This window comes from Muntiacus reevesi, chromosome 1, assembly GCF_963930625.1.
Source record: "Muntiacus reevesi chromosome 1, mMunRee1.1, whole genome shotgun sequence".
Taxonomy (NCBI): domain Eukaryota; kingdom Metazoa; phylum Chordata; class Mammalia; order Artiodactyla; family Cervidae; genus Muntiacus; species Muntiacus reevesi.
In genome coordinates this window covers 270,879,794-270,905,605 of record NC_089249.1, presented here as the reverse complement: position 1 = coordinate 270,905,605, position 25,812 = coordinate 270,879,794, and the positions used below count along the sequence as shown (strand labels likewise).

Sequence of the window (25,812 nt, the reverse complement as noted above, 5' to 3'; positions counted from 1 at the left end):
ACTGATGCTGAAGCTGAAACTCCAATGCTTTGGCCACCTGATGCAAAGAACTGACTCACTGCAAAAGACCCTGATGCTGGGAAAGACTGAGGGCAGGAGGAGAAGGGGGTGACAGAGGATGAGATGGTTGGATGGCATCACCGATTCAATGGACATGGGTTTGAGCAACCTCTGGGAGATGGTGACAGACAGGGAAGCGTGGCGTGCTGTAATCAATGGGGTTGCAGAGTTGGACACAGCTGAGCAACCGAACAACAATAGTACATAGACAAGTGCTAAATTTATAAACTTGAAACGTCTGTTTTTCTCTAATTAACACAGTCTTTTGATGTTCTTACTGCCTGCTTCTTTGTTGCAAAAACTCCTGTATAACCTGGCTCTTCCCTTACCTCTTTGGGGCAGTCTCTCCCTCAGAGCTATCTGAAAGGCTGCTTGCTGGGCTTAGGTCCTCAGCAAGTCTGCCGATAAAATATAATTCTCAACTTCTAGGTTGTGCTTCTTTTTTTTTTTTTCTTTCAGTCAACAGGTTTTTACAGAGTAAAGTGAGAAACCAGTGGAAGGTTTGAGTATCCATCAGTGTGATCTGCTATATCTTAACAGAATCACTCTGACTGCTATGTTGAGAAGAGACTGAGAAAAGCCAAGGGCAGATCCAGGGAGACCTCCTAAGAGGCTATTGCAAAATTCCAAACAACAGATTATGGTGAACTGGAAGAGGGTGGTAGCAGTAAAAGACAAAGCCTAAATCCAGCTATTAATTAGTGTCAGGTCCTCTTAGACTCTGGCATTAGATGATTTGTCTTGGTTTTGTAAGTTTTTCTTCTTCTTCTTTCTTTCTTTTTTTTTTTTTTTTTGGCTTTCTTGGTTGTTGAGATACCATTTTGGATTAGATACAGTCCTAAAACATAATTTTACCTAATTATGATCCTATATTGGTGGTGGTGGTTTAGTTGCTAAGTCGTGTCTGACTCTTGTGACTCCATGTAGTTCATCAGGTTCCTCTGTCTGTGGGATTTTCCAGGCAAGAATACTGGAGTGGTTGCCATTTTCTTCTCTGGGGATCTTCCCAACACAGGGATTGAACTTGGGTTTCCTACGTTGCAGGCAGTTTCCTGCATTGAAAGCGGATTCTTTACCAACTGAGCCACCGGAGAAGCTATGTTGGATATGATTAGAACATTGTCGATGCTTGGTAAATTCTAACAGTAAATGCATCTTAAAGGGTTTGAATAGAATGAGGTGGATTATATTTATCTTGATATGCCCATGTTTTCAGAATCACATTTCTATTATTATTGCTTTATTTTTCCCTATAATAACATATATATCACACATTAGATATTTTTATATCCCTTAGGTTCAGTTAGGAGATAGGAGGTAGATTTGTATATTTTAATTTTAATCTCAATAATCTAGTACTGAAATCTTTCTCTTAATAGTTTTACTTCAGAATACATATGAAGTGAAATTTATTTCTGAGAAATTCATACATAAATGGAAAGATAAGCTCATACAAATTCACTGAAGAACAATAAACAAAGGAGATGAACTGGTTCATGAAGAAAACTTCTAAGACAGTTTGAAAAGGGAAGTTAGGTTAAAAAGGAATTAGGTAAAACTGTTATTTGCTGATAGACTTTTTACCTGAGACTATAAGATACCAACTGGAAAATTACTGGTACAAAAATGTATTATTGGCATAAAGTAAATATATAGACATAGAGTTTGCATATATAAATAACTGGTTAGAAGATACAATAGAAGAAGCATTTATTTAAAATGGCACAGATGATAAAATACCATCAAATGATAAAATAGCTAGGAATAAAGTCACCTCTGGCTACACACTAGGATCATCTGCCTGGCGGCTTAACAAACAAAACAGTAGCAAGAACAAAACTGCCCAGATGCCATCCCTGGAATTCTAATCCCACTGCTGTGGGGTGGGGTCTGAGTTAAGCCGCTTCCGTCATGTCTGACTCTTTGCGGCCCCATGGACTGGAGCCCACCAAGCCCCTCTGTCCATGGGATTCTCCACGCAAGAATACGGGAGTGGGTTCCCACGTCCTTCTCCAGGGGATCTTCCTGACCCAGGGGTTGAACCCATGTCTCTTATGTCTCCTGCTTTGGCAGGCTGGTTCTTTACCACTGGTGCCACTGGGAAGCACAGGGATGAGGCCTAGGTGGCATTTTTTAAAGGTCCCTACTTCCTAAAAATGTCTATGAAGATACTGATCTATATGAAGAAAACTTAGCATACTATTGAGTGATATAAAGAAGTCTTAAAGAAAGGGGAAAGTATACTATATTCTTTAGAATAACTGAATATCATAAAAAATTCAGTTCTCCCTAAATTAGGCTATACACTTAGTATGATATCATAAAAAGACTACCAAGATTTTTCATTTTTGCAACTAGACAGGTTGATTCTAGATTTATATAAGAAAAATAAATAAGCAAGAATAGCCCGGACAATTCTGAAAAAGAAAACTGATTCACGGGAAACAGTCCTACCAGATATTGCCTACCCCATCTATAAACAAAATAGAATGGTCCACTGCAAAGTAAGAAATGTTTTGAAAGGACCCAAATGTCAGTGCGACTTGTATATAATAAAAATGTCATTTCAGATCAATAGAGGAAAAGATCATTTATTCAATAAAAGTTGTTATATAGCAAAGTGGCATTTTCTAACCGATGGAATAAATATTACTTTTCTCAATAAGAGGTCAATTGGGTGGCCATCTTAAAAAAAAAAAAGCTAAAGTTAGGTCTCTAATATGTAATACATTCCCATGGGTTAAAAATCTAAGAGTGAAAAATAAAACTCTAAATGAAGATAGGTAGGAAAAGCCATTCTAAATATGACACAAAATCCCAAAGCCACAAAAGCAAAGATTCATAAATCAGACTGCATGAAAATACCAATTTCTACATGTCAACAAACACTAGGGCACTAGTCAAAATACAAATTATGAAAAGGAAAAAAATATCTGCAGCTTCTCTAACAGACAGAGAGCTAATATCTAAAGTATGCCTGTAATAACAAAGACAAATAACCAACAGAAAATAGGAAAAGTATAAAAAAGGAAAAGGTCATGGTAAAGAAAATTCCAGTGGCCATTTAAAATATGAAAATATGATTTACCTTACACATAATAAGGAAAATAACAAGATATTTTATATCTGCCCAATCGGCAATAAATGTGAGGACACATATTTCCAGTGAGAATATAAATTGGTATAACTTTTGTAGGGTTAATATAGGAGTGTCTAGAGTAATTTTGCTAGATATAGTCTTGCCCCAGCAATTTCACTTCTAGATGTTTTTGTTAAAGTGGAGAAAAAGAGGGCAAGGTATTTTGCATGGTATGCTACCATTTGTTGGGGGTGGGGGAGTGCTGTCTCTCACAGGATACATAGGAAGGTGGTTACAGTAGTTATCTCCAAAAAAGGAGAACTGGATGGTTGAGGGATTGGAAAAGAAAAGAGACTTCACACTCATTGTTAACCCTTTAGTACCTTTTTGAAATTTAAACCTTGTGCATATATTTTGCCTGTTAAAAAAAATTAAATAAGATCAGTCATATCCATGGTCTGTATCCCATAAAATACTCCAAATTCTCCCATCAAATGCCTTCAAATGATCTATGTCCAATCAGATAAAAATAACTCATCATACACCATCAAATACTCAAAACTAACTATTTTATGGTTCATAAGTAATAATTTTAGTAATGGTTAAAATATTCTACATTCCATAATATTCAGAGGAACACAACTTTATGTTCTAGTATTTGTTTCCATCCTTTTAATACTCCCATTAAGTTGTTAGAAGTTGGTAAGAATAAGGTCTTGATAGTAATCATTTTGAAAATATATTATTCTATAATGATTGGTATCTTATTTTAAAAGAGTACATTCTTTAATTTAAAATCAGTAATTATTAAAAGTAACATTTAAAATGCATAATGAATCATGATTTTGTAGCATATTTCTATATAACTCTTAAACATTCTTTTCTTTTTTGTTGTTCAAATTGTTTTTGGATCAGAGTGGGATTTAAGCCACTGATCGATGGCATTTTCATACTTCTTTGGTTCTTTCAGCCAGTCCTGATGCCACCTAAGGTTTGCTATGACATTTGAATAGTTTTGCCCTATACTTTGTTTCCACTTGATAAACTGCTTTTTATTGTATTGGTGGACAGAAGCCGAAACCTTAGGGTAGTTAATAATGGAACGAAGCTTCTGATCCAAAGAAGAAGTAACTTCTGGAAATTTTGCAGCAATATTTGTTAATTCATCTGGATCCGAGGAAAGATCTGAAAGAAAAAAAATTGAATAACTGTCAAGACAGTTTCCAGCTTAAAAAATATTTTTTAGAATGTCATTACTCTGTAACAGATAATGCAGTATAGTTTATTTTTATTTTCAGTTCTTCTTAGTGTAGTAAGCTGAAGGATGGTATAAGTGGAAACTTAATATACCAGAAGTTAAATGCCTTTCTAAATGTATGTCTCTTCCTTCTTATCATCATCCTACTATAACATTTTTCCCTTTACCTATTCTTAGATGGCAGAAACAGTCAAACTAGTAGGTTGGCTTAGCCTCAGTTCTTTCTGTTTTTGATATGTTGCTTACTTTGATGTGCAAAAAATATATATATTAATGCTTATATTGTCCCATTTCAACAGGCCCAAATGTTCCAGCTGTAGGAATTCTTTATATAGCCGAGTCATGTTCTTGCAACTTCCCTTACTCCTAGGTTTTTTGTTTGTTTTTAAATACATTTGCAACCTGTGCTTGGATTTTTGAAAATTACATTCAGTGATACTATTTGAGCAAATAGTCATGGAAATAAGAACTCTCAATCACTACCATCGAGAAAATAATGATAAACATTTCAGATAACATAAACACTCCTTTGAACTACAATGTAGGAAGACAGGATATGCCAACCTCTGACAGACAGAATGCCAACCTAGTTGGAAAAATAGCAAATTGAAGCTCTTATGACAATTAGCCTAAGACAGTAAATGAACAATGAACGCACAGTGAGGGGAAAACCCCTACAGGCTTATTTGAGTGCATGAGCCAGACCTACAGGCTTATTTGAGTGCATGAGCCAGAAGATTGCTGATGACACTCATGATTTTGCTGGGTGATTTCAGATGGCACCTCTCTGAGAAAGGGAAATCAGTGAATAAACCCTAGAGAATACAGGAACGGCAGGCTCCCCCACTGATTCTTTGATAGTCACATCTGCTTTCTGCAGAACATAAATAATGAATGAACAAGAGATGCCCATTATTCAACACAATGAAAACTTCAGTACATTTTTGAAGCCAAGAATCTCCTCCTTTTAGAGAAGGAGCAGTCAATCAGTTCAGCCTCTAAAGAATTATTTTGAATTAATAATTTTGGCATTTATAACTGGGAAAAAAACTTAGGGAAAAAGGAATATTAAAAATAGCTTTAGCACATATTTTATGTGCAAAAAGGTGGTAAAGAATAAGTAAAACCATAAATCTAATATTACTGCTTGAAAATAAATTCAGAGTAGTGATTCTGCCAGGGGAGAATCTGTAGGGGAGAAGAAGCATGAATTTGAAAGTCAGACCTGGGTTGAAAATCCCAAGCTTTTCCACTTCTTAACTGTGAGACTTTGCATAGCTATCTGAACCCTAGTCTTCAAGCCCTAAGCTTCTCTATAAAATAAGGATTATAATATCATCTTGGAGGGGATTCCCCAATGGTTCAGCAGGTAAAGAATCCACCTACGATGCAAGAGATGCAGGTTCAATTCCTGGGTTGGGAAGATCCCCCAGAAGAGGTCATGGTAACCCACCCCAGTATTCTTGCCGGGAAAGTCCCCTGGACAGAGGAGCCTGGCGGGCTATGGTCCATGGGTCGCAAAGAGTCAGACACAACTGAAGTGACTGAGCACATAGCACATCATCTTGCAGGGTTGAGGGGAACGTTAAATAATAAATGTAGGATGTCAGCCTCCATAAGATAGAGGAATTAATTTTCCAGAACAACTGAATCCGAGGTACAACGAGAGGGCGCTGACTACTGATTGGGGAAGATAACCATGAATATCAGAAGACACCTTGATCAGAGAATACAGCAGTCTCAGTCTTGAGACCCACATCAAAAGCTTTAGGGCACTTGCTTTGGAATTCAGATGCTGATTTTCAAAGAAGCGGCTTCTCTCCAGGGCAACATTTTGTAAACTGACCTAGTGTGAAAAACTGCAGGTATTTATTTACTTTAACAAAGATTTGGTTCAGTCGTTCAGTCGTGTCAGACTCTGCGACCCCATGGACTGCAGCACGCCAGGCTTCCCTGCCCATCACCAACTCCCGGAGCTTACTCAAATGTATGTCCATCGAGTCGGTGAAGCCATCCAACCATCTGAACAAAGATTATTGGCTCCCTTGGGTAAATACTGTATAGGTAAACTCATTACAACTAATCTCTACCTAAAAAATAATATCAGCAAACTTACCGAAGAGTTGAGGCAATACTGAAGCACCATCAGAGTAGGCTATATACTTCCATTGGTTAGTTCGAAGCATGTAGGTGGAAGCATTTACATTGCATCCATGGAATTCACTCAGAATCCAGGGTGGATGTAGGTTTTTGAAGTTTTGTTCATTCTTAAACATTTCTGACGCTGATGGCAGCAGAGAGTATCCGCTCAGGTTCTGAGGCAGAGGAATTCCAGCAACATCTACATGACAAAAATAAGACTTTTTTTTTTTTTTTTTTCCGGCTGCATCCCATAGCATGTGGGATGATCTAGGAGTGGAACCTGTGCCCCCTACATTGGAATTGTGGAGTCTTAACCACTGGGTAGCCAGGGAAGTCCCAAAATAACACAGGATTTTAAAATAAGTCATTCTTTCATTTGTTGAACATTGATAAGTGACATCAGTAAAGGTCACACAGGCTAAAGATCATATATAGATTTTGTAAATAGACTGCCTAGACGCAAATGCTCACTTCCCAGCCTGTGACTTTGGGCATGTTGTTAACCATTCTTAACCTCAGTTTCTTCATCTGTAAAAGGGAAGTAATAATAGTGCCTGTATTTCACAGGTCTATTTTAGGTTTAAATCTGATAACTTATGTAAAATTCTGAGCATAGGGCCTGACACATAGGAAACCCTCAACAAATATTAGTTAATATCATAAGTCCTTCATTTCTGAATGATTAAGAGATCACAGGTATCTCACAGATTTGCTCCACAGAATATTAACAAAATGTATATGAAAAAGGAGTCTAGTAGTTACATATGTTTGCAAACAATGGTTAAAATTAAGTAGATAAATTTATTGTAGATGTAAATTTATTGCTGATGTGTATCATAAATCTTCAAGGTATATGGTGTGCCATGTATCCCAAAGTTATTTGATGACAGAATTTCTGTTTATTTCTAAGTAGCATCTTGAGGGACTAATATTTTGCAGAACATATGTTGGGAAATCCTGGATCATACTGATTTAGAGAAAAATAATCTATTTTTTCTGTATCAAATATAGATACAAAAAACAAAGCATAAGAAATGTCTAACTTAAAAAAGAGGCAGTATTTTTTAAAAGTGGTTTAAAAGTATTTGCTTGGAATTTCCTATAGAAAAATAGGGAATTGACTGGGAGTCCAGTGGTTAGGACTCTTGTGATTTCACTGCCATGCAGCCAGGTTCAATTCTAGTAGGAAAACTAAGATCTCGCAGGCCATGAAAAAAAAAATTACTGTTAATTATGGCTGGGGACTTGGGGTAGTTCCAAAAGGAGTCTGCAGTTGCCTCCCCCACAGTTTCTCTGGTTTCAATGTTCCATGTTTTTAGAAACATTAACTCAGAAATAATTATATTTCCAATGAAAAGTAGAAAGTAATATAACTGCAATGCTAGAAATTAAACAAAATTGAATAAAAAAAATATTTTAGCTTGATTGTACATATTTGAGTGAGCTTCCCAGGTGGCTCAGTGGTATAAAGAATTCACCTGTCAGTGCAGGAGACCCAGGTTTGATCCCTGGGTTGGGAAGATCTCCTGGAGAAGGAAATGGCAAGCCACTCCAGTATTCTTGGGTGGAAAATTCCATGGACAGAGGAGACAGGCGGGCCACAGTGCATGGGGTTGCAAAGAGTTGGCCACAACTGAGCACACACATAAAGGTATGTGATGCAAACCAGATTAATTAAAAGAGAATAAGGAAGTAGACAAAGGCCTCTATGAACCTTCTAAAGGGAATTGTTTTACATATAACTTAATTAAAAAAATTGTATCTTCTATTTCCTTGTAAGGGGCATAATACAAATCCTAATCTTCTGCCAACCATCAACCCTCAGGGACTTTTTTCTGAGAAAGAATGAAAGGACAAGTAAAAGAAGGAAAGAAAGAGAAATATTTGAAATAACTGGTTAAAAACAAAAGAAGAAGAAAGAGCAAAGATGTTAAAGAGAGAAAACGCACAAGATGCACAAGAGAAAAGATGGCCCAGGACTTCCCTGGAGGTCCAACGGTTAAAAATCTGCCTGCCAATCAGGGGATCTGCGTTCCTTCCCGGGTGGGGGAAGATTCCACATGCCACATGGCAACTGAGCCCCTGTACCACAACTACTGAGCCCGCATTCTAGAGTCTGTTCCCTGCAACAAGAGAAGCCAAGGCAACGAGAACCCCACGTGCTCACTGCAACTAGAGAGTAGCCCCTGCTCACCGCAACTAGAGAAAGCCCATGCACAGCAAGCAAGACCCAATAGTGGCCAAAGCTTAATTAAATAATTAAAAAATAATGATTTTAAAAAAAGATGGCCCAAGATGAAACCAATTGAGCTGCAAGACAGTTCAGTTCAGTTCAGTCGCTCAGTCATGTCTGATTCTTTGCGACCCCATGAATCGCAGCATGCCAGGCCTCCCTGTCCATCACCGACTCCTGGAGTTTACTCAAACTCATGTCCATCGAGTCGGTGATGCCATCCAGCCATCTCATCCTTTGTCGTCCCCTTCTCCTTCTACCCCCAATCCCTCCTAGCATCAGGGTCTTTTCCAGTGAGTCAACTCTTCTCATGAGGTGGCCAAAGTATTGGAGTTTCAGCAACAGCATCAGTCCATCCAATGAACACCCAGGACTATCTCCTTTAGGATGGACTGGTTGGATCTCCTTGCAGTCCAAAGGACTCTCAAGAGTTCTCCAACACCACAGTTCAAAAGCATCAATTCTTCGGCCCTCAGCTTTCTTCACAGTCCAGCTCTCACATCCATACATGACCAATGGAAAAACCATAACCTTGACTAGATGGACCTTTGTTGGCAAAGTAATGTCTCTGCTTTTTAATATGCTGTCTAGCTTGGTCATAACTTTTCTTCCAAGGAGCAAATGTCTTTTAATTTCACGGCTGCAGTCGCCACCTGCAGTGATTTTGGAGCCCCCCAAAATAGTCTGACACTGCTTCCACTGTTTCCCCATCTATTTGCCATGAAGTGATGGGACCAGATGCCATGATCTTAGTTTTCTGAATGTTGAGCTTTAAGCCAACTTTTTCACTCTCCTCTTTCACTTTCATCAAGAGGCTTTTTAGTTCCTCTTCATTTTCTGCTGTAAGGGTGGTGTCATCTGTATATCTGAGGTTATTGATATTTCTCCCGGCAATCTTGATTCCAGCTTGTGCTTCTTCCAGCCCAGCGTTTCTCATGATGTACTCTGCATATAAATTAAATAAGCAGGGTGACAAGATACAGTCTTGACATACTCCTTTTCCTATTTGGAACCAGTCTGTTGTTCCATGTCCAGTTCTAACTGTTGCTACCTGACCTGCATATAGGTTTCTCAAGAGGCAGGTCAGGTGGTCTGATATACCCATCTCTTTCAGAATTTTCCACAGTTTATTGTGATCCACACAGTCAAAGGCTTTGGCATAGTCAATAAAGCAGAAATAGATGTTTTTCTGGAACTCTCTTGCTTTTTTGATGATCCAGGGGATGTTGGCAATATGATCTTTGGTTCCTCTGCCTTTTCTAAAACCAGCTTGAACATCTGGAAGTTCTCGGTTCACGTATTGCTGAAGCCTGGCTTGGAGAATTTTGAGCATTACTTTACTAGTGTGTGAGATGAGTGCAATTGTGTGGTAGTTTGAGCATTCTTTGGCATTGCCTTTCTTTGGGATTGGAATGAAAAGTGACCGTTTCCAGCCCTGTGGCCACTGCTGAGTTTTCCAGATTTGCTGGCATATTGAGTGTAGCACTTTCACAGCATCAATTTTCAGGATTTGAAATAGCTCAACTGGAATTCCATCACCTCCACTAGCTTTGTTGATAGTGATGCTTTCTAAGGCCCACCTGACTTCAGTTTCCAGGATGTCTGGCTCTAGGTCTACTGTAAGACGTGGAAAAGGAAATGACAGCCCACTCCAGGATTCTTGCCTGGAAACTCCCATGGACGGAGTGGCCTGGGGGGGCTACAGTCCATAGGGTCGCAAAGAGTCAGACACGACTGAGCGACTTCCCTTTCACTGGAAGAAGAAAGTGGCCCGGGAACAGGCTGGGTCCGGCTGGTCAGTGTATCAGCCTTCAGCGCGCACCACTGGGAGGCTGGGGAAGGGGAGAAGTGCTTTGGAGATGGCTGGAAAACAGGGACCGACTGGGAAGTTTCCTGTATTTAGCATCTTAATCAACTTTAATACTTAGAAATGCCTTATTTCAGATCTAATCTTAGCCTAATTTTCCTAAAGAAACTTGTTAGACCAATAAAATTTAAATAATTCTGTGTTTAAACTGGGATAACAGTTTCTGTTATCCCAGTTTGTGTTAAACTGGGATAAGAATCTATTTAAGTATTAATTTTTTTTTTTTAACTCATCGAACAAGGGGCTTCCCAGGTAGCGCAGTGGTAAAGAATCCAGCTGCCAATGCAGGAGACACAAGAGAGGCAAGTTCGATCCCCGGGTTGGGAATATCCCCTGGAGCAGGAAATGGCAACCCACTCCAGTATTCTTGCCTGGAAAATCCCATGGACAGAGGAGCCTGGCAGGCTACAGTCCATGAGGTTGCAAAGAGTCAGACACGACTGAGCTACTGAGCATAGTACACTACTAACAAGCTAGTTGCTATTCCAGATGTAGGGAAGCAACAGTGGACAAAGCAGGCATGCTCCCTCAGACTCTAGGAGCTTACATGCTAACATGGGGAGGCAGACATGCATGCCAGATGGCGATCAGTGCAATGGAGAAAAATAAAGACGTGTAAGAGGGCTAGAGAGTGATGGAAAGAATGTGTGTGTGCGCCGTGTTTATACAGGTGGTCAGGGGAAGCCTCTCTGCTGCGGCGACGTGAACAGAGACCTGGGGAGAAAGGGCTACGGTGAGCCCAGTAGATCTCTGGAAGTGGAGAGGAAGGGCCTTTCCCCAGGGAACAGCACGTGTAAACAATGAGACAGGAAGCTGCTTCATCCTATCTGCTCCCCAAACACTAAGGAGTCCTGCATGGCTGGAGCAGAGTACCTGAGGGTAAAGTTGTTTGAGATGAGTTGGAGGAGGAAGAAATCATGTTGGACTCACAGGGCTAATCAGAGATTCTGGATTTTACTCTAAGTGATTTTGAGCAGAACCATATCATGGTTAATATGGTAACTACTGCATGGTGATGCAGGAGACATGGGTTCCATCCCTGGGTCAGGAAGATCCCCTGGAGGAGGAAATGGCAAACTCACTCCAGTATTCTTGCCCGGAGAATCCCATGGACAGATGAGCCTGGTGGCTGCAGTCCAGAGTCACAAAGAGTCAGACACAGCTTAGTGACATTAATATAAAAATATTAAATAACATAAAATATTAAATACAATTAATATAAAAATATTAATGTTAATAATATCTCACATTTACCCATTTACCATGTTCCAGTCATTGTTCTAGGCTATGGAACAGTCACTGTTATTTCCATTTTATTGATAAGAAAACTGAAGACCAAGACATGTTAGTTAAGTTTCTGTCTCAAGGGTATACAGTTGGTAAATGCTGAAGGAGGTATTTGAATTTAGGCAGTCTGACTCCAGGATCTCTGGGGTCTTCAATACTGCTCCACAAGTCTGCATCTACTGTAGTTATTCAACTTTACAGTATTTTTCAGCCAATTAAGACAAAACAATCTATGTAGAATGACCCTTCCAACCCTTCACTAAGATCCTGTAACAAGGAAAGTTTTGCAATTTAAATAATTAGTATTGAAGCATTCTTTTAAGCACAACTGCATTTCTATACAATTACATTTTCACAGTTTAAACAGATCCTGGATTTATCCTTTATGTGAAAAGGCCAACTTTATTTTAAAAAAGGCCAACTATTAAATGAAAAAAAATTCACATGAACATAAGAAGTTTAAAAGAGAATGTCAAGACAATTTTAATTTAAAAATGATATTATTTCTAACTGAGCTAAAGGATGCTACTACTAGATTATTAGAGAAGAAAATATTTTGGAAGGTAATTATTTAAAAAAAAACCATTTTATTGAAGTATAGCTGACTTACAATGTTGTGTTAATTTCTGCTGTATAGCCAAGTGATTCTCTTATACATATACTTACACATTCTTTTTTCATATTCCTTTCCATTATGGTTTATCACAGGTTGGGGAGTACTTTTTAAAGCATAATCTCTGAATTAGTGATATTAACAATATAAAGAATTTCTGTTCAGAGAAATGGCACTTTTCTGCCAGTCCTAGAAAAATGACAATGGGATAGGGCCTACAAAGATACTTAGACTAAAAGAACTCTTCCTACTTTATCATCAAATATCATTTTATAGAAAATAAACACTCTTCCAAAATATCTTTAAAAACTGTTCGTAAATTCAATGTTTTTAATAAAATCATGTACCATCTTAAATTTCAACAGGTTTTTTACAGTGAGTTACTTTACTAAAAACAGGCATACCAATTGGTTTTTCCTATTTAATATCTTTCTACTTAAGGTTTTTGAGTCACCATCTTTTATATATTTCTAACGTTCAAAGAATGGAAGGGAAGAGGAAGTCTGGCTTGAGGTTTTGATCTGAGAAATTTGATCCCATATTCTGTATAAATTGGATTCATACAAAACAATACAGCTATGTATGGCTAAGGTAATATAGAAAGGACCTTTGGAAGTCTCAGAATAGATTATGTCTGTTTTAAGCTTCTAACTGGTTAGGAAGAATCACAAAATAAGAAGTCCTTTATAGACACTTTATCAAAATCTGTATGTTTATTAAGCTTAGATAGAATACACTGTCTCACAGGTCTAATTTTAGACTTATTAATCACTACTAAAAGTAGCTTTAAACTCTAAATACTTTCATTTTAAAAGGCTGAATTAAACTTCAGATTAAACCCAGACCATCAGAATTGTCTTTGCCTTGCTGACTGGTAAGGCTGTTTAAACAAGGCAACAGACTCAGTTTATGCTAATCCTGGTTTAATTGTTAATAGAATCCTTTTACTCTAAAAAAATGTGCTGATTTGGACAATAAATTAGGTAGATACTTTATCTCAATAACCAACAAACCACACCAAAACAAAAAATCATTTATATACTTTAAAAGTCTACAGTTTTCTTTTCAATAATACAAGGGGGCCATTGTCATTTATCATTTCACTTTTTAAAATAAAATTGACTATTTTTTACCCAGTTCATCACTACTAGATATTCATACTGTTCCTAATTCTTTAATATAATGTAATATTATCCATGGAGATAAATCTTTGTGTGCATCTATAGGTTAATTTGGACATGGAACAACAGACTGGTTCCAAATCAGGAAAGGAGTATGTCAAGGCTGTATATTGTCAGCCTGCTTATTTAACTTATATGCAGAGTACATCATGAGAAATGCTGGACTGGATGAAGCACAAGCTGGAATCAAGATTGCTGGGAGAAATATCAATAACCTCAGATATGCAGATGACACCACTCTTATGGCAGAAAGCAAAGAAGAACTAAAGAGCCTCTTGATGAAAGTGAAAGAGGAGAGTGAAAAAGTTGGCTTAAAACTCATCATTCAGAAAACTAAGATCATGGCATCTGGTCCCATCACTTCATGGCAAATAGATGGGGAGACAGTGGAAACAGTGTCAGACTTTATTTCTTTGGGCTCCAAAATCACTGCAGATGGTGACTGCAGCCATGAAATTAAAAGACATTTGCTCCTTGGAAGAAAAGTTATGACCAACCTAGACAGCATATTAAAAAGCAGAGACATTACTTTGCCAACAAAGGTCTGTCTAGTCAAAGCTATGGTTTTTCCAGTAGTCAGGTATGGATGTGAGAGTTGGACCATAAAGAAAGCTGAGGGCCAAAGAATTGATGCTTTTGAACTGTGGTGTTGGAGAGGACTCTTGAGAGTCCCTTGGACTACAAGGAGATCCAACCAGTCCATGCTAAAGGAGATCAGTCCTGAATAATCACTGGAAGGACTGATGCTGAAGCTGAAACTCCAATACCTTGGCCACTTGATGGGAAGAACTGACTCATTGGAAAAGACTATGATGCTGGGAAAGATTGAAGGCAGGAGGAGAAGGCAACAACAGAGGATGAGATAGTTGGATGGCATCAGTGACTCAATGGACATGAGTTTGGGTAAACTCCGGGAGTTGGTGATGGACAGGGAGGCCTGGCATGCTGCGGTTCATGGGGTCTCAAAGAGTGGGACACGACTGAGAACTGAGCTGAACTGAATAGGTTAATTCTTAAAATTGGAAATTTCTAGGTCAAAATATATGCCTATTTCTAAGTAATTTGGAACATAATGCCACATTTGCCTCCAGGAAATCTGTGCCAGTTTACTCCCAGCAGCAGAACATGAGAAAGCATATTTCCAACATGAGCTTTTCGGCTTTTTAAAAGAATCTTTGCAAACTTTATGTGTGAAAGAAAAATGGTGTCTTCTTGTTTTAATATTTTTCTGACTACTGAGTTTGAAGTTCTAAAAATATCTTGGCCATTTGTATGTCTTCTGTTGTGAATTGCTTATTTATATATTGTGGTCAGTCTGTTAATAGGGTATGTCTCTTTTTCATAGATTTGTGAGAATTCTATTAATATTAACCTTTTATCACTTATAAAAAGGTTAATTTTAGATAAATAATTTTACATGTTGTTTCCCAGCTCCAGCAAAGGTTCTTGTTTTTTTATTTTTTGGCCTTGATGTGTGGCATGTGTAGGATCTTAGTTTCTGGACCAGGGATCAAACCCAAACCCCCTGCAGTGGAAGTAGAGTCTTAACCAGTGGACGTCTAGGGAAGTCCCCTAAGGCTCCCCCTTGCATCTTTCTGTTTCTACCTTATCTATGATTAACATCTGGTTAATAGGATGCTTCAGTGTTTATAAAGTTCCATGCCTAGATATTCTCTTCATTCTCCTCTGCCAACCATATAACTGTAATTTTTCCCTTTTCATAATAAAAATATTCATTATGAAACACATTAAGCCTTGAAAATGTTAATTTCCTGTTTAGAACTGGAGAGACACTGATCTTTGGCTTTACTTACTTGAGTAGGGCAGGTCTAATCAACACATGATGTAAATACTGTTAATATAACATATTCTGCTGGGAAATGTGACTCAGAAGGAGTCTATTAACAAACGCCAAAGATAAAAACAACAAAAACCTATGTAGACCTATGAATTTTTAAAGACTGTAATAAGTGACAAATTATAGGAAAAAAAAATCTACAATTTCAGGGAACTTACATAATTTCCAGAAGAGTATGGAATAAATGCAAAGGGGTTTTTGGAAACATTTTGTTTGGCTAAAGAAATGTTTATTGTCACGTAACATAAAATAGGCAGGGATAGGAAGGTGTCCCCCTAGGTGGATAAATGATAATTCTCTCATTCCAAACAACTTAATTTAGTATTTTCTTAAATAAGCTATTAAGATACATACATTAGGAAATCTTCCAGTTTGCAGATGATTTTTAACTTTCATGAGGTTGGCAAGTAGTGATAATGGTGTATCAAGATTGTAGAGAAAATTTGCATTATAGGTAAATATAAAACCATATTCAAAGAAAAATGATTTAAACAGTGCCTATTAATTAACTAACACATAAAGTGATAGAATGACTAGAAAGAGATGAGAACTCATCACAGACAGCTTCCTACAGATACTGGACTATTTAGCTGCTAAGTCAAAAAAGACAAAATGCCAAATTATCACTATGAAATACACTGAAGGAAAACTGAGAAAAAATCATCCCAACCTTTAATAATCTTTTGCAATTCTGATCACTGTACCTCAAGAAAGCAGAACAAGGGTAAAAAGTTCAGCAAATTTGGGTGGGGAAAGTTCCATATGAGAAAAAACTAGGGGAGGAAACAAAGGAAATGCCACTGTAAAGAATCACTCATATAGCTACATCTTCATACAGCTACAAAGATGATAATAAGGGAGACACTTAAAATATACATAATCACACAACACATTTTTGAATGAAAAACAGAAGTGAGGAAAAGTAATAGGTATTGCCTGGAAATTGATGGAGCCAGAAAGTGGCAAAGATATGACTGTGTGATAATTGCTTTGGGACAAAAGGGAACCAGCAAATGACGAGCAAGAAAATGAAGAGATTAAAAATACATACCAGACAAAAGAACAACAAAGAAGTGTGGTCAAATATGCAAGTGATGTGAAAGAGAAAAGGAGGGCACTGATTTTTTTTTTAATTTGGCTGTGAGGCTTGTGGGAGTTTAGTTCCCCAGCCAGGGACTCAACCTGGGACCTTGGCAATGACAAGGAGTGCAGAGTCCTAACCACTGGACCACCAGGGAATTCCCAGCACTGATTTAAATGCACAATAAAGAAATTTAAGACCCTGTAACAGTCTTTAATTAAATGAAAGTGAAGACTTTGTAGCAGAAAAAAAGGAGGTAATAAGATTTTTCTTCTTTCTTTAATTTCCAAATATGTTTGTTTCACATTTTAATGTATATATATTAAACACATATATCTTATGCTATGTTACATTTTTCTTTCACCAAAATCTATTTATAAATTGACGGTACTTTTTGCAATTTATGGTGCCTTAGAACAGAGTATCTGATGTTATTGAATTTAAAGTCCCCTCTAAATTAGAAGATAACAGTTCTATATAATTTCTTCTAAATTTATGATGGCTTTATTCTAGTATCTTTAACAAAAATTGCTAAATACCCACATCCAAATGTTGCTGTTCTAGACCTATGGTTATGCTTATAGACATTAAGAAGCTGGTAAAATAAATCATACAGAACAATCTAAAGATTCTGAGGAGAAACAGGCACATAGCATTAACATTAACAGACATATGTAACATTGTGAGAAAATTAGTAGTTTCAAAGTAGATGGAATAATCCAGAAGGGAAATGCTTACATTTTACGTTGGGGATGATAGAGAATCAAATGAATACACAAGTCATATCTGTAAAGTTATAGAACTGAATATCTTATGTGGCTTACTTTATTGTCATATTCTGGTTGTGAATCTTTTGGAGCAAGAAGGACTAGAAGAAGTGAAGGCCAAAGGAACCTGAGTAATATTATCCTCATTTTTCAGATATAGATTTGACTCACATTAAAGTTGTTCAAAGTTATGAACAAGTCAGCAGGGGCCCTTAACTCTTTTGCTTATTCATTTCCTAGCATTATTACAAATAAATATACACAGAATGGCATTACTTACCAAGCATAGTAGGGTAAATATCCACAAGAGAAACCACACTTGATACTTGTAGGTTGACCTGAATTCCCGGCCCCATGATCAAGAGTGGGACATGCGAGCTAGCTTCGTACATACTCATCTTATAAAACTGTCGGTGTTCCATGGCCAACTCCCCGTGGTCTGAGGTGTATATGACAATAGTCTTCTGAAGAAGACCTAACTGGCGAAGAGCCAAAATAATTTCACCTGCAATATATATCGAAGTAAATCTTAATTAGCTTTTAGCTCACTTGTTTTCCTATCATAATAAGCTCAAAATGATTCTACCCTCTAAGAATTTGTCATGATGCTTCTTAACATCTGAACATTATTTACTGTTCTTCAGTAAATAACTTATGCCAGATTTCATGTGCTTGCTTCCCAGTGAATGGACTAGAGAGAGGAAGGAGAAAATGCAGTACCTAAGGATAAGTTTCTTTATTTGGAGATTGTCCTGGCTTGCTTTCTGTGTTTCTGTCAGGGAGTAGGGGAAAACATTACCTCCAGGGACTCTAATGAGAAAAGAAAGGCATGCCTGGGTATCAGCGCTGTGCACATCTCAGGGAAGGACTGGTGTCACCATTGACCCACAATTGCTGCCCAAAGGGAGGGGATAAAAGGGGTCAGAAATCCTCCTCCTGATACCCTTTCTCTCAAATTCCCCATCACTAGATCATGCCCATGAAGCTGGCTGAGTCTTCTGGAAATTCCACCTTTGGAAAAAAGGCTGGTAGCAGTACAGATGATATATGAATGTCATGTGGCATATTCTTGGACAGTAAAATTCCTCTGACCAGTCCTGTCTCTAAGGGACATGAAACTTCCTCATCATTTTAATTAAAAGAACACAGTAAGACACAAGTCTAGAGAGAAGCATCGTTTCTATTTTGGCAGCTTCTGAATCTGGCCTGCAGGGTCTGTATTATTTTAAAAATATATATACAAAACCCATAGGCAATTCTGAGGTCCAGTCGGATCTGAGACCCAGTCTCTGAGGAGTTATTTATGGGGTTCAGACCATCAGAATCTTTCAACTGGACAACTGTACTTGCTTCCTAATTGCTTTGCTTGCCTGTACTCCTTTTTCCCCTTCATAATCTTTCTAAACTATCTGATCATGTCACCCCAGCTTAAAACTTTTCCACAGCTTCCCACTGTCTAATTCTTGAGTAAGTTTAGCACCTTCAGCTAGTTACCCCCTAAATCTTTACCTTTTACAATCCTGAATGACTTACAACTCCCTGAACTAATAATAATTAGTTTGGACTTCCTTGCTTTTGTATACACTCTCTGCCTTCTGTGTTGGATACCCTTTCTTCCACAGTCTACATGACAAATCCCCATTCTTTCTTTATGACCCAGTTCAAGCATCACCTCCCTGGTGAAGCATTCCCTGTTCCTCCAGGTAGAGTGAAGTCCTCTGTCCCCAGGACCCTGTAACTTGTATACTCCTGTAGTTACAACACTATGTTATAACCTCTGGTGTTTATACTCATTCAGTAAATGTTTACTGACCTTTTACCCATGTGCCAGGCACCATGGATGCAAAGTTAGACACCTAGGATGCAATGATGAATGAGAAGGAATGTCCACATTCTTCAAGAGAAATGGACAGTAAACAAGTAAATAGACAAAATCATTAAAGATTATGATGTAAACAAACAAGATGATATGGAATAGAGTAAGTACGATGACGGAGCTGCTATACTAATTTAGAGTGGCTGGGAAGATAGCTCTGAGGAGGTAAGATCTGAGCTGACAGTTAAAGACTGAGAATACTCCAGGAATTCCCTGGCAGTACAGTGGTTGGGACTCCACACTTCCACTGCCAGGGGCCTGGGTTCAGTGTCTGGTCAGGAAACTAAGATCCTGCAAACAGTTTTGTGGGGCCAAAAAAAAAAAAAAAGTCAGCCACATAAAAAAGCAAAGGGAAGGGCATCCCAAGCAGTGCTCAGTTGCTTAGTCACGTCCGACTCTTTGCGACCTGATGGACTATTGCCTGCCAGGCTCCTCTGTCCATGGAATTTTCCAGGCAAGAATACTGGAGTAGGTTGCCATTTCCTTCTCCAATCCCAAGCAGAAGGAGCAGCAAATATAAAGGCCTGAGGTGGGGTAAGAGGTTAGAGTGCTTTTAATTTCTTAATAATGTTCAGCTTAATACTAACAGTGCCCAGAGTAATGTGAACAGGACTTGGTAAGTCACTTCAGTTGTATCCAACTCTTTGCAACCCCATGGACTGCAGCCCACAAGGCTCCTCTGTCCATGGAATTCCCCAGGCAAGAGTACTGGAGTGGGTTGCCATGCCCTCCTCCAGGAGATCTTCCTGACCCAGGGACTGAACCCGTGTCTCTTGTGTCTCCTGCATTGGCAGGCAGGTTCTTTACCACTGGTGCCACCTGGGAAGCTCCATGTGAATAGTAATGAATATTATTCAGGGACCAGACTACTATAGATGTAACAAAGAGATACAATATATTCCATAAATTGTGTAACATGAGGTGACCTGCTGCACTTTTTTCTCCTAAGAGACTTCAAGAGGTATTCCCACACTGCTTGCAGCAATATTTTATGTATATATAATATTTCACTTTTGTTGATCTGGATGAATGGATAGCTGCAAACTTTCAAAAGTGATTTCCAGGGAGCAAATGAGTGAATATTCATTAATATTAGAAAATATTGAAATACAGTTCAGTAACTATGAATTTAGGATTGAAGAAATTCACTTAAAATCTAATTTGAGTTTAAGATTGAGTACTTGGAAAGTGCTTAGGATTTTAATACACATTATACTTGCTTTATTATAGTTTATCCATACGGCTTTTTTTGCTTTCTGTTTTATACTTTCTATTTTTGCCCAGTGAATGCTTTTTAAGAAGTAGCCATTTACTTGTTCACTCCCAAGGTTTACTTTGTTCAGAAGAAGTGCTACCCACACTTCACTAATTATAATTATTCTCTACTCCAAAGTGCAGCAAAGTTAATGATATGGTTTTATAAAAATAATTTGTCCTAAAAATGGAGATTTTTTTAAACCAGGGTTTTTCCACATCTGAGTGGGAAATTTCCATAACTCTATAAGTAAAGACAAGTAAAACACCATCTTGATGGTTATCTCATGGATGCAGGTTTGGTTTTGAGCTGAGTTAGGGAAGGAAATTCAATATAATTCTGGACCATAATGTACATGGGGAAACTAATTTCAGTTTAAGTCTTGCTCTAACTGGCATAGGGAGAATGGATGTGTTTTGAAATTATTACAAGTCTGAGAGAAGTCACAAGATTCTATGTCTAATCTGTTTCATCTCCTAGAACTGAAGTTGCCTTATAATTAACAGTGTTTGGCTGAATACTGACTCCTGATTAAACCCAGTAAGATGTTTTGTTTCCAGCAGATGATAATTTTTTATGACCTTTTAAAAATATATGAGCAAATCTAAGCATCTGTGAATTTATGAATAATTAAAATAGAAAAGACTTTTATTCTATTAATAATACAAATTATCTAATTTTTATATGTGTCAGGAATCTTATAATTCTAAGTCTGAAGTATCTCAGCAACTGTTGTAAGTAAGAATTATCTGAGGATATTCATACAAGTCACTAACCAGCATGATCACTGTTTGTTGGAAAAATATTACACTTTTTCCTCATGTAATTGCATTTTAATTATACTACTTACCGAGCATAGCATCTGTCTCAGCACACATAGCATAATAGAATGCTCTAATATTCTTAATTTCTTCGTCTGTAAATGTCCCAGTGCAGTTTTTGGTATAAGAAGAGTAGTAATCTACAGGGTGCATTTCTGACAGAGGTGACCACTTTGGGATTTTGATGGCATCATATGACACCTAAAGGGGGGGGAAACAAGTTGTAATATTCCTCCCTTCCAGCTAGAATGTAAGCTATACCAGACAACGTTTCATTAATTACGTTAGCAGAAAAGAATGGTTATGAATTATGTAAAGCAAACAGCAAATCAAATACATAAGTTAGGAACAGATTTTTAAGATTCCCAGTAACAACAAATATCAATATATCAATCTATATACACGGTAAGACAGCTGTGAAATTATTTTAAAGATTATATGTGTGGAGGCTGAATGGAGGCCCAAGATGGTGGCACACTGGGCGTGTAACATCTTCGTTTCCAAGGTCGTTGCATTGCGGGTGGCTTATGACTCTGGGGTTGTAGAACCCCACACTAGACTGGTCGTCTGGCAGGAACTTTGACCTCAGAGGTGGCTCTGAGTAAATCAATGCATGCAAGAAATAGATACAAAGACAAAACCTCCTGACTTTGCATATCTGGCAACCAAATATCCAGATTTTAAGCAGTATGTTCAGATAATCTGAATGGAAGAGTGAGTCGTAATTTTAAAGATGCTAAAGCAGTGAGAGCTCTGACTTGTACTCTCCTAAAGGAAGATTTTGGACTTTCTATTGATATTCTGCTGGAAAGAATAACTTCTTCAGTTTCCTTGAGACTCAACTATATTCACTGGGTAGAGGATCTGGTTGGTCATCAGGACTCTACAAAAGTAGTCTCTGAAGAGGAACTGACATCCGTACTGGGACATCCTGCATCTATCCTTTACTTGGAACAACTTTAAATGCCTGGTATTTCATGCAACAGAAGTAGATGCTATGTGCTTCAACTATGCAAAGAAGAGTGTGGAACAGAATAACTTATCTGATTTTATAAAGGTGGTAAAAGTATCACAGGAGACACTCCTGATGGATGCTCTTAAGGAAGAATCTGAGATAATCTGTGACTTTTGCATGTGCAACCCTCTATTTTTTGCCAGTCAGTTGGAAGCCAAGATAAATATCTTCTCCTTTAAAGTAGTTGAATATTTAAGTTTTCCTTGTTTGCAAAAATAAGAGCAGCTTTTATTTTGGAAGTTGTATCAATTAGTGTGCTTCTGGTATCAAGCACCTGAAAATCCAATTCCCCAAGCACCTGAAAATCCAATTCCAGATTGACTTCTGGTTTACTGGTCAATGTTTACTGATTTATGTATCAAGAAATTTTACTGGTTTATGTATCTGAGAAATCCTGCAATATATGGACTTCGAGAATAGTTGGATCAAGGTGTTGATCATAATATCAAGGCTGAGACTGTTTTTTCCAGGTTCCCCTTGGCTCTGACCTGGCCCTTGGTTATGTCTATTCTCAGGGAGTAAACTCTTGGAATCGTTGAAGATGCCCACCAAGTTCTGTAAATACAGGACGTATCACAGATATTATGGCAGAAGGAGGTGAATTAGAGTTTGTTAGAAAGATCATCCATGACAGTTTACAACTTAAAAAGAGATTAAGGTGGTATAACTGTATGCTGAGAAAGAAATGCTGCCTGTCTCCTCTGAAGGGAGAATTTTGCATATAAGGGGTTCCTAAAGTCACTTACCATGAATTCTGCCAAGGCCAGACAATGAGATGGGCTTTGGCTTGGAGTTTTTATGATGATGTAACAGTAACATCACCACCAAGTAAGAGAAGAACATCAGAGAAGCCAAGGAAACCCATTACGTTTGCCATACTGGAGTCTGTGATGAAAGAACTAGCCCTCAAGCATCATCTCTGGGCTCTGAGACAGTGGAAGGCATAGTGGCTGTGATGACATGGATTGAAAAACTTCTCACGATCCAAAGGTTCAGCATAAATGAGTTCCCTGTGAAAAGGAGGAAATTAGCCCTTTGCTTCTAACAGCCATAGATAACTCCTGAATTCACTTAAGGAGGAAGAAAAGAGACTGAGTAAGATAACTGAGAGGTTCCCCTAGCTCCCAAGAACGTCACTGAAGCCTTGGAAGAGAAAAAGTCCCCCCTCAAAAAGCCCAGCAGTAGCCAAGATGTGACTCAGGGCCCCCAAAAGAGTGCCCTGGAGCGCTTGTTCCAGCAGAAGGAGACTGCCACTGTGCAGGGCCACGGCAGACTCTCCCTGAAAGAAAACGCAGAACCCACGGAGGATAAAAGGAGGGAGGAAAAGGGAGAGATCGAGGTTCTGGAAAGTTGTAAAGGCTCTAGCAATGGAGCCCAGGACCACAAGGCTTCTGAGCAGTTCAGCAAGCCGGGGTCCGAAAAGGGGAACCATCTCCAAGGAGTGGCTAGACATCACCTATTCAAGTGTCTGACAAACATTAAGAAGGAGGTAGATGATACCTTAGTTGAAATGCATTGGGTCCAGGGCCAGAACAGGGATCTGATGAACCAGCTTTGTACTTATATATGTAGCTAAATTTTCAGGCTTGTTGCTAGTTAACTCTGAAATATTTTCTTGCACAGTTGGGAAAGTTCTATAAGGCAGCTTGCTTTGGAGTGTGGCCTGTGGGGTGGCAAGCTGAATTCCATCATTAGCCCACTGGTAGCACTATGTGGAATTATCTTTAAAAAAAAAAAAAATTGGTCCATTTTTAAATATCCCTTTCCTTTTTTTTTAAGTTACGGGCATTGTTGTATGGTAGTTCAGTGGAAAAATTGTGATTATCAACAAAAAGCCATCGGTAAACTCATAAGGGATTTGAATCTGTCTTAAGCTGATCACCTTGACTTCAGATTGATTTTCTGAGACCAGAAGGATAATTTTTATAGTCTGATCCTGGTCAGAACTCACAGAGCATCACACCCTCTATGTCAGCCTTGGTTGCTTCCTGAGGAGGGGTGACTCTCTCACTCCTGCCCCCCATGGAGGTGGTATACCAGGGTGAATACCCTGCACCCTCTTCTAAAGTCATTCTTAAGACTGAAGACTTTGGGTACAAATGATTGATGACCCCTGTGTCAGTTCAGAGAAAGGAACTGGCCCACCTAATGATGGGAGAATCAGGAAGAGAAAGCCCAGAAATGCCAGGAAGAAGGGCTGATGTTAGGGAGCGCCTGGAAACGTTGGAGACGTCACCACATTCCTGACTCTTGTCTGTTTTGACACTGCTTATTTCAGAAACAGAATTAGGTAAGCAAAGCTGCCAAATGTGATTGAGATATAGCAGAAGGAAGCCGTACCCTTACCTCCAACCTGTTTAATTTTGTAGCAGTTAAAAAATATACGTATCAGTGAAAAACATGAGCTATATTAGACAGTATTCTAATCCATAATAAATGTCTAAATCACTTTACTATAGTTGTGTGATCAATTCAAAACTTCAGAATCAATAACCTAAGAATCCAGGCTCTTTTTTTCCCCAGTAGTTCACTAGTAAAAATGCCAATATCTAGTGAGATAGTCAAATATTTGTTCTTAACAAATACAACTTTTTAATATGTGTAAATGCTTACAGTTTGGGTGAAAATCATTAAGACTAGACTTAAGTCATATATATCTTTTAGTTAGATAGCTTTAAAAAATTCAAATATCTACTTAACTGTTTACTTAAAAACTATTTGACTCATTTCATTAGGCTAGTACTGACCTCTGACAAGTTTTTCAAGATAGAGTCAGTTGGAACTTTTTAAGAAGGCACAAAGTATTTAAAACTTTAACATTATTTCCTTTAAAATAGGATGCACTACATAGTTTCTGGATAGAGGTTTTAAAGTAACTTAAATTTGATTTAAGGTGACACATTTCAAAGCACAGGCAGTCCTCACTTTACATAACTCAGGTATGCACATATACTCATTACCACAGTTTAAATATTAATAATACCAGGTCCCCTATAGCAGGGTTCAAATTTTAGCTAATGTGAACCAGAATTTCAGGAATGGAGACCTGACTAAAATAAAAATGTGTTTATTTGGGGTTTGCACTTTCCAGAGTTTCACAGGATTACAAAACAGGGGAGGCTTATAAAGGCAAAAAGCTGCAAGGCCACGGTCAGTTACATAAGCTGTTTATCAAGAACTGTAATTGAATTTGGTGAGCAGTGAGGACACTTAGGTTGTTTAGGGTTTGAACTGATTGCATAATTACAAGGGGAGACCTTGAGAGCAGAAGACTGCAGCTGGCACGTGTTGTTCTGAATATGGCTGGTGGTATCTTAGACCTAGTACAGTTCAAAGACAGTTCAAGTTTTCAGTGGTGCAGAGACATGTCTGAGACCAGATCCTCAATGGCCACTTGACTCCAGTTTGTATGCCTGACT

At 38.2% G+C, this 25,812-nt stretch overlaps 1 protein-coding gene and 1 pseudogene across 1 annotated transcript in view; one reads left to right on the top strand and one right to left on the bottom strand.

The window, feature by feature from the left end:
• Positions 1-1,453: 1,453 nt before the first annotated feature.
• The window catches only part of ARSK (arylsulfatase family member K), a 59,393-nt gene continuing 35,034 nt past the window's right edge, over positions 1,454-25,812 (bottom strand). Inside the window, exons 5-8 of the mRNA XM_065936820.1 lie at positions 21,408-21,579; positions 17,707-17,931; positions 6,514-6,738; positions 1,454-4,324 (exon numbers count right to left, since the gene is read on the bottom strand). Of these exons, the coding sequence (XP_065792892.1) occupies positions 4,035-4,324; positions 6,514-6,738; positions 17,707-17,931; positions 21,408-21,579 (912 nt within the window). The 3' untranslated portion in view covers positions 1,454-4,034. The remainder of the gene's footprint in view (positions 4,325-6,513; positions 6,739-17,706; positions 17,932-21,407; positions 21,580-25,812) is intronic.
• On the top strand, positions 21,845-23,993 carry LOC136156363 (RNA N6-adenosine-methyltransferase METTL16-like; annotated as a pseudogene).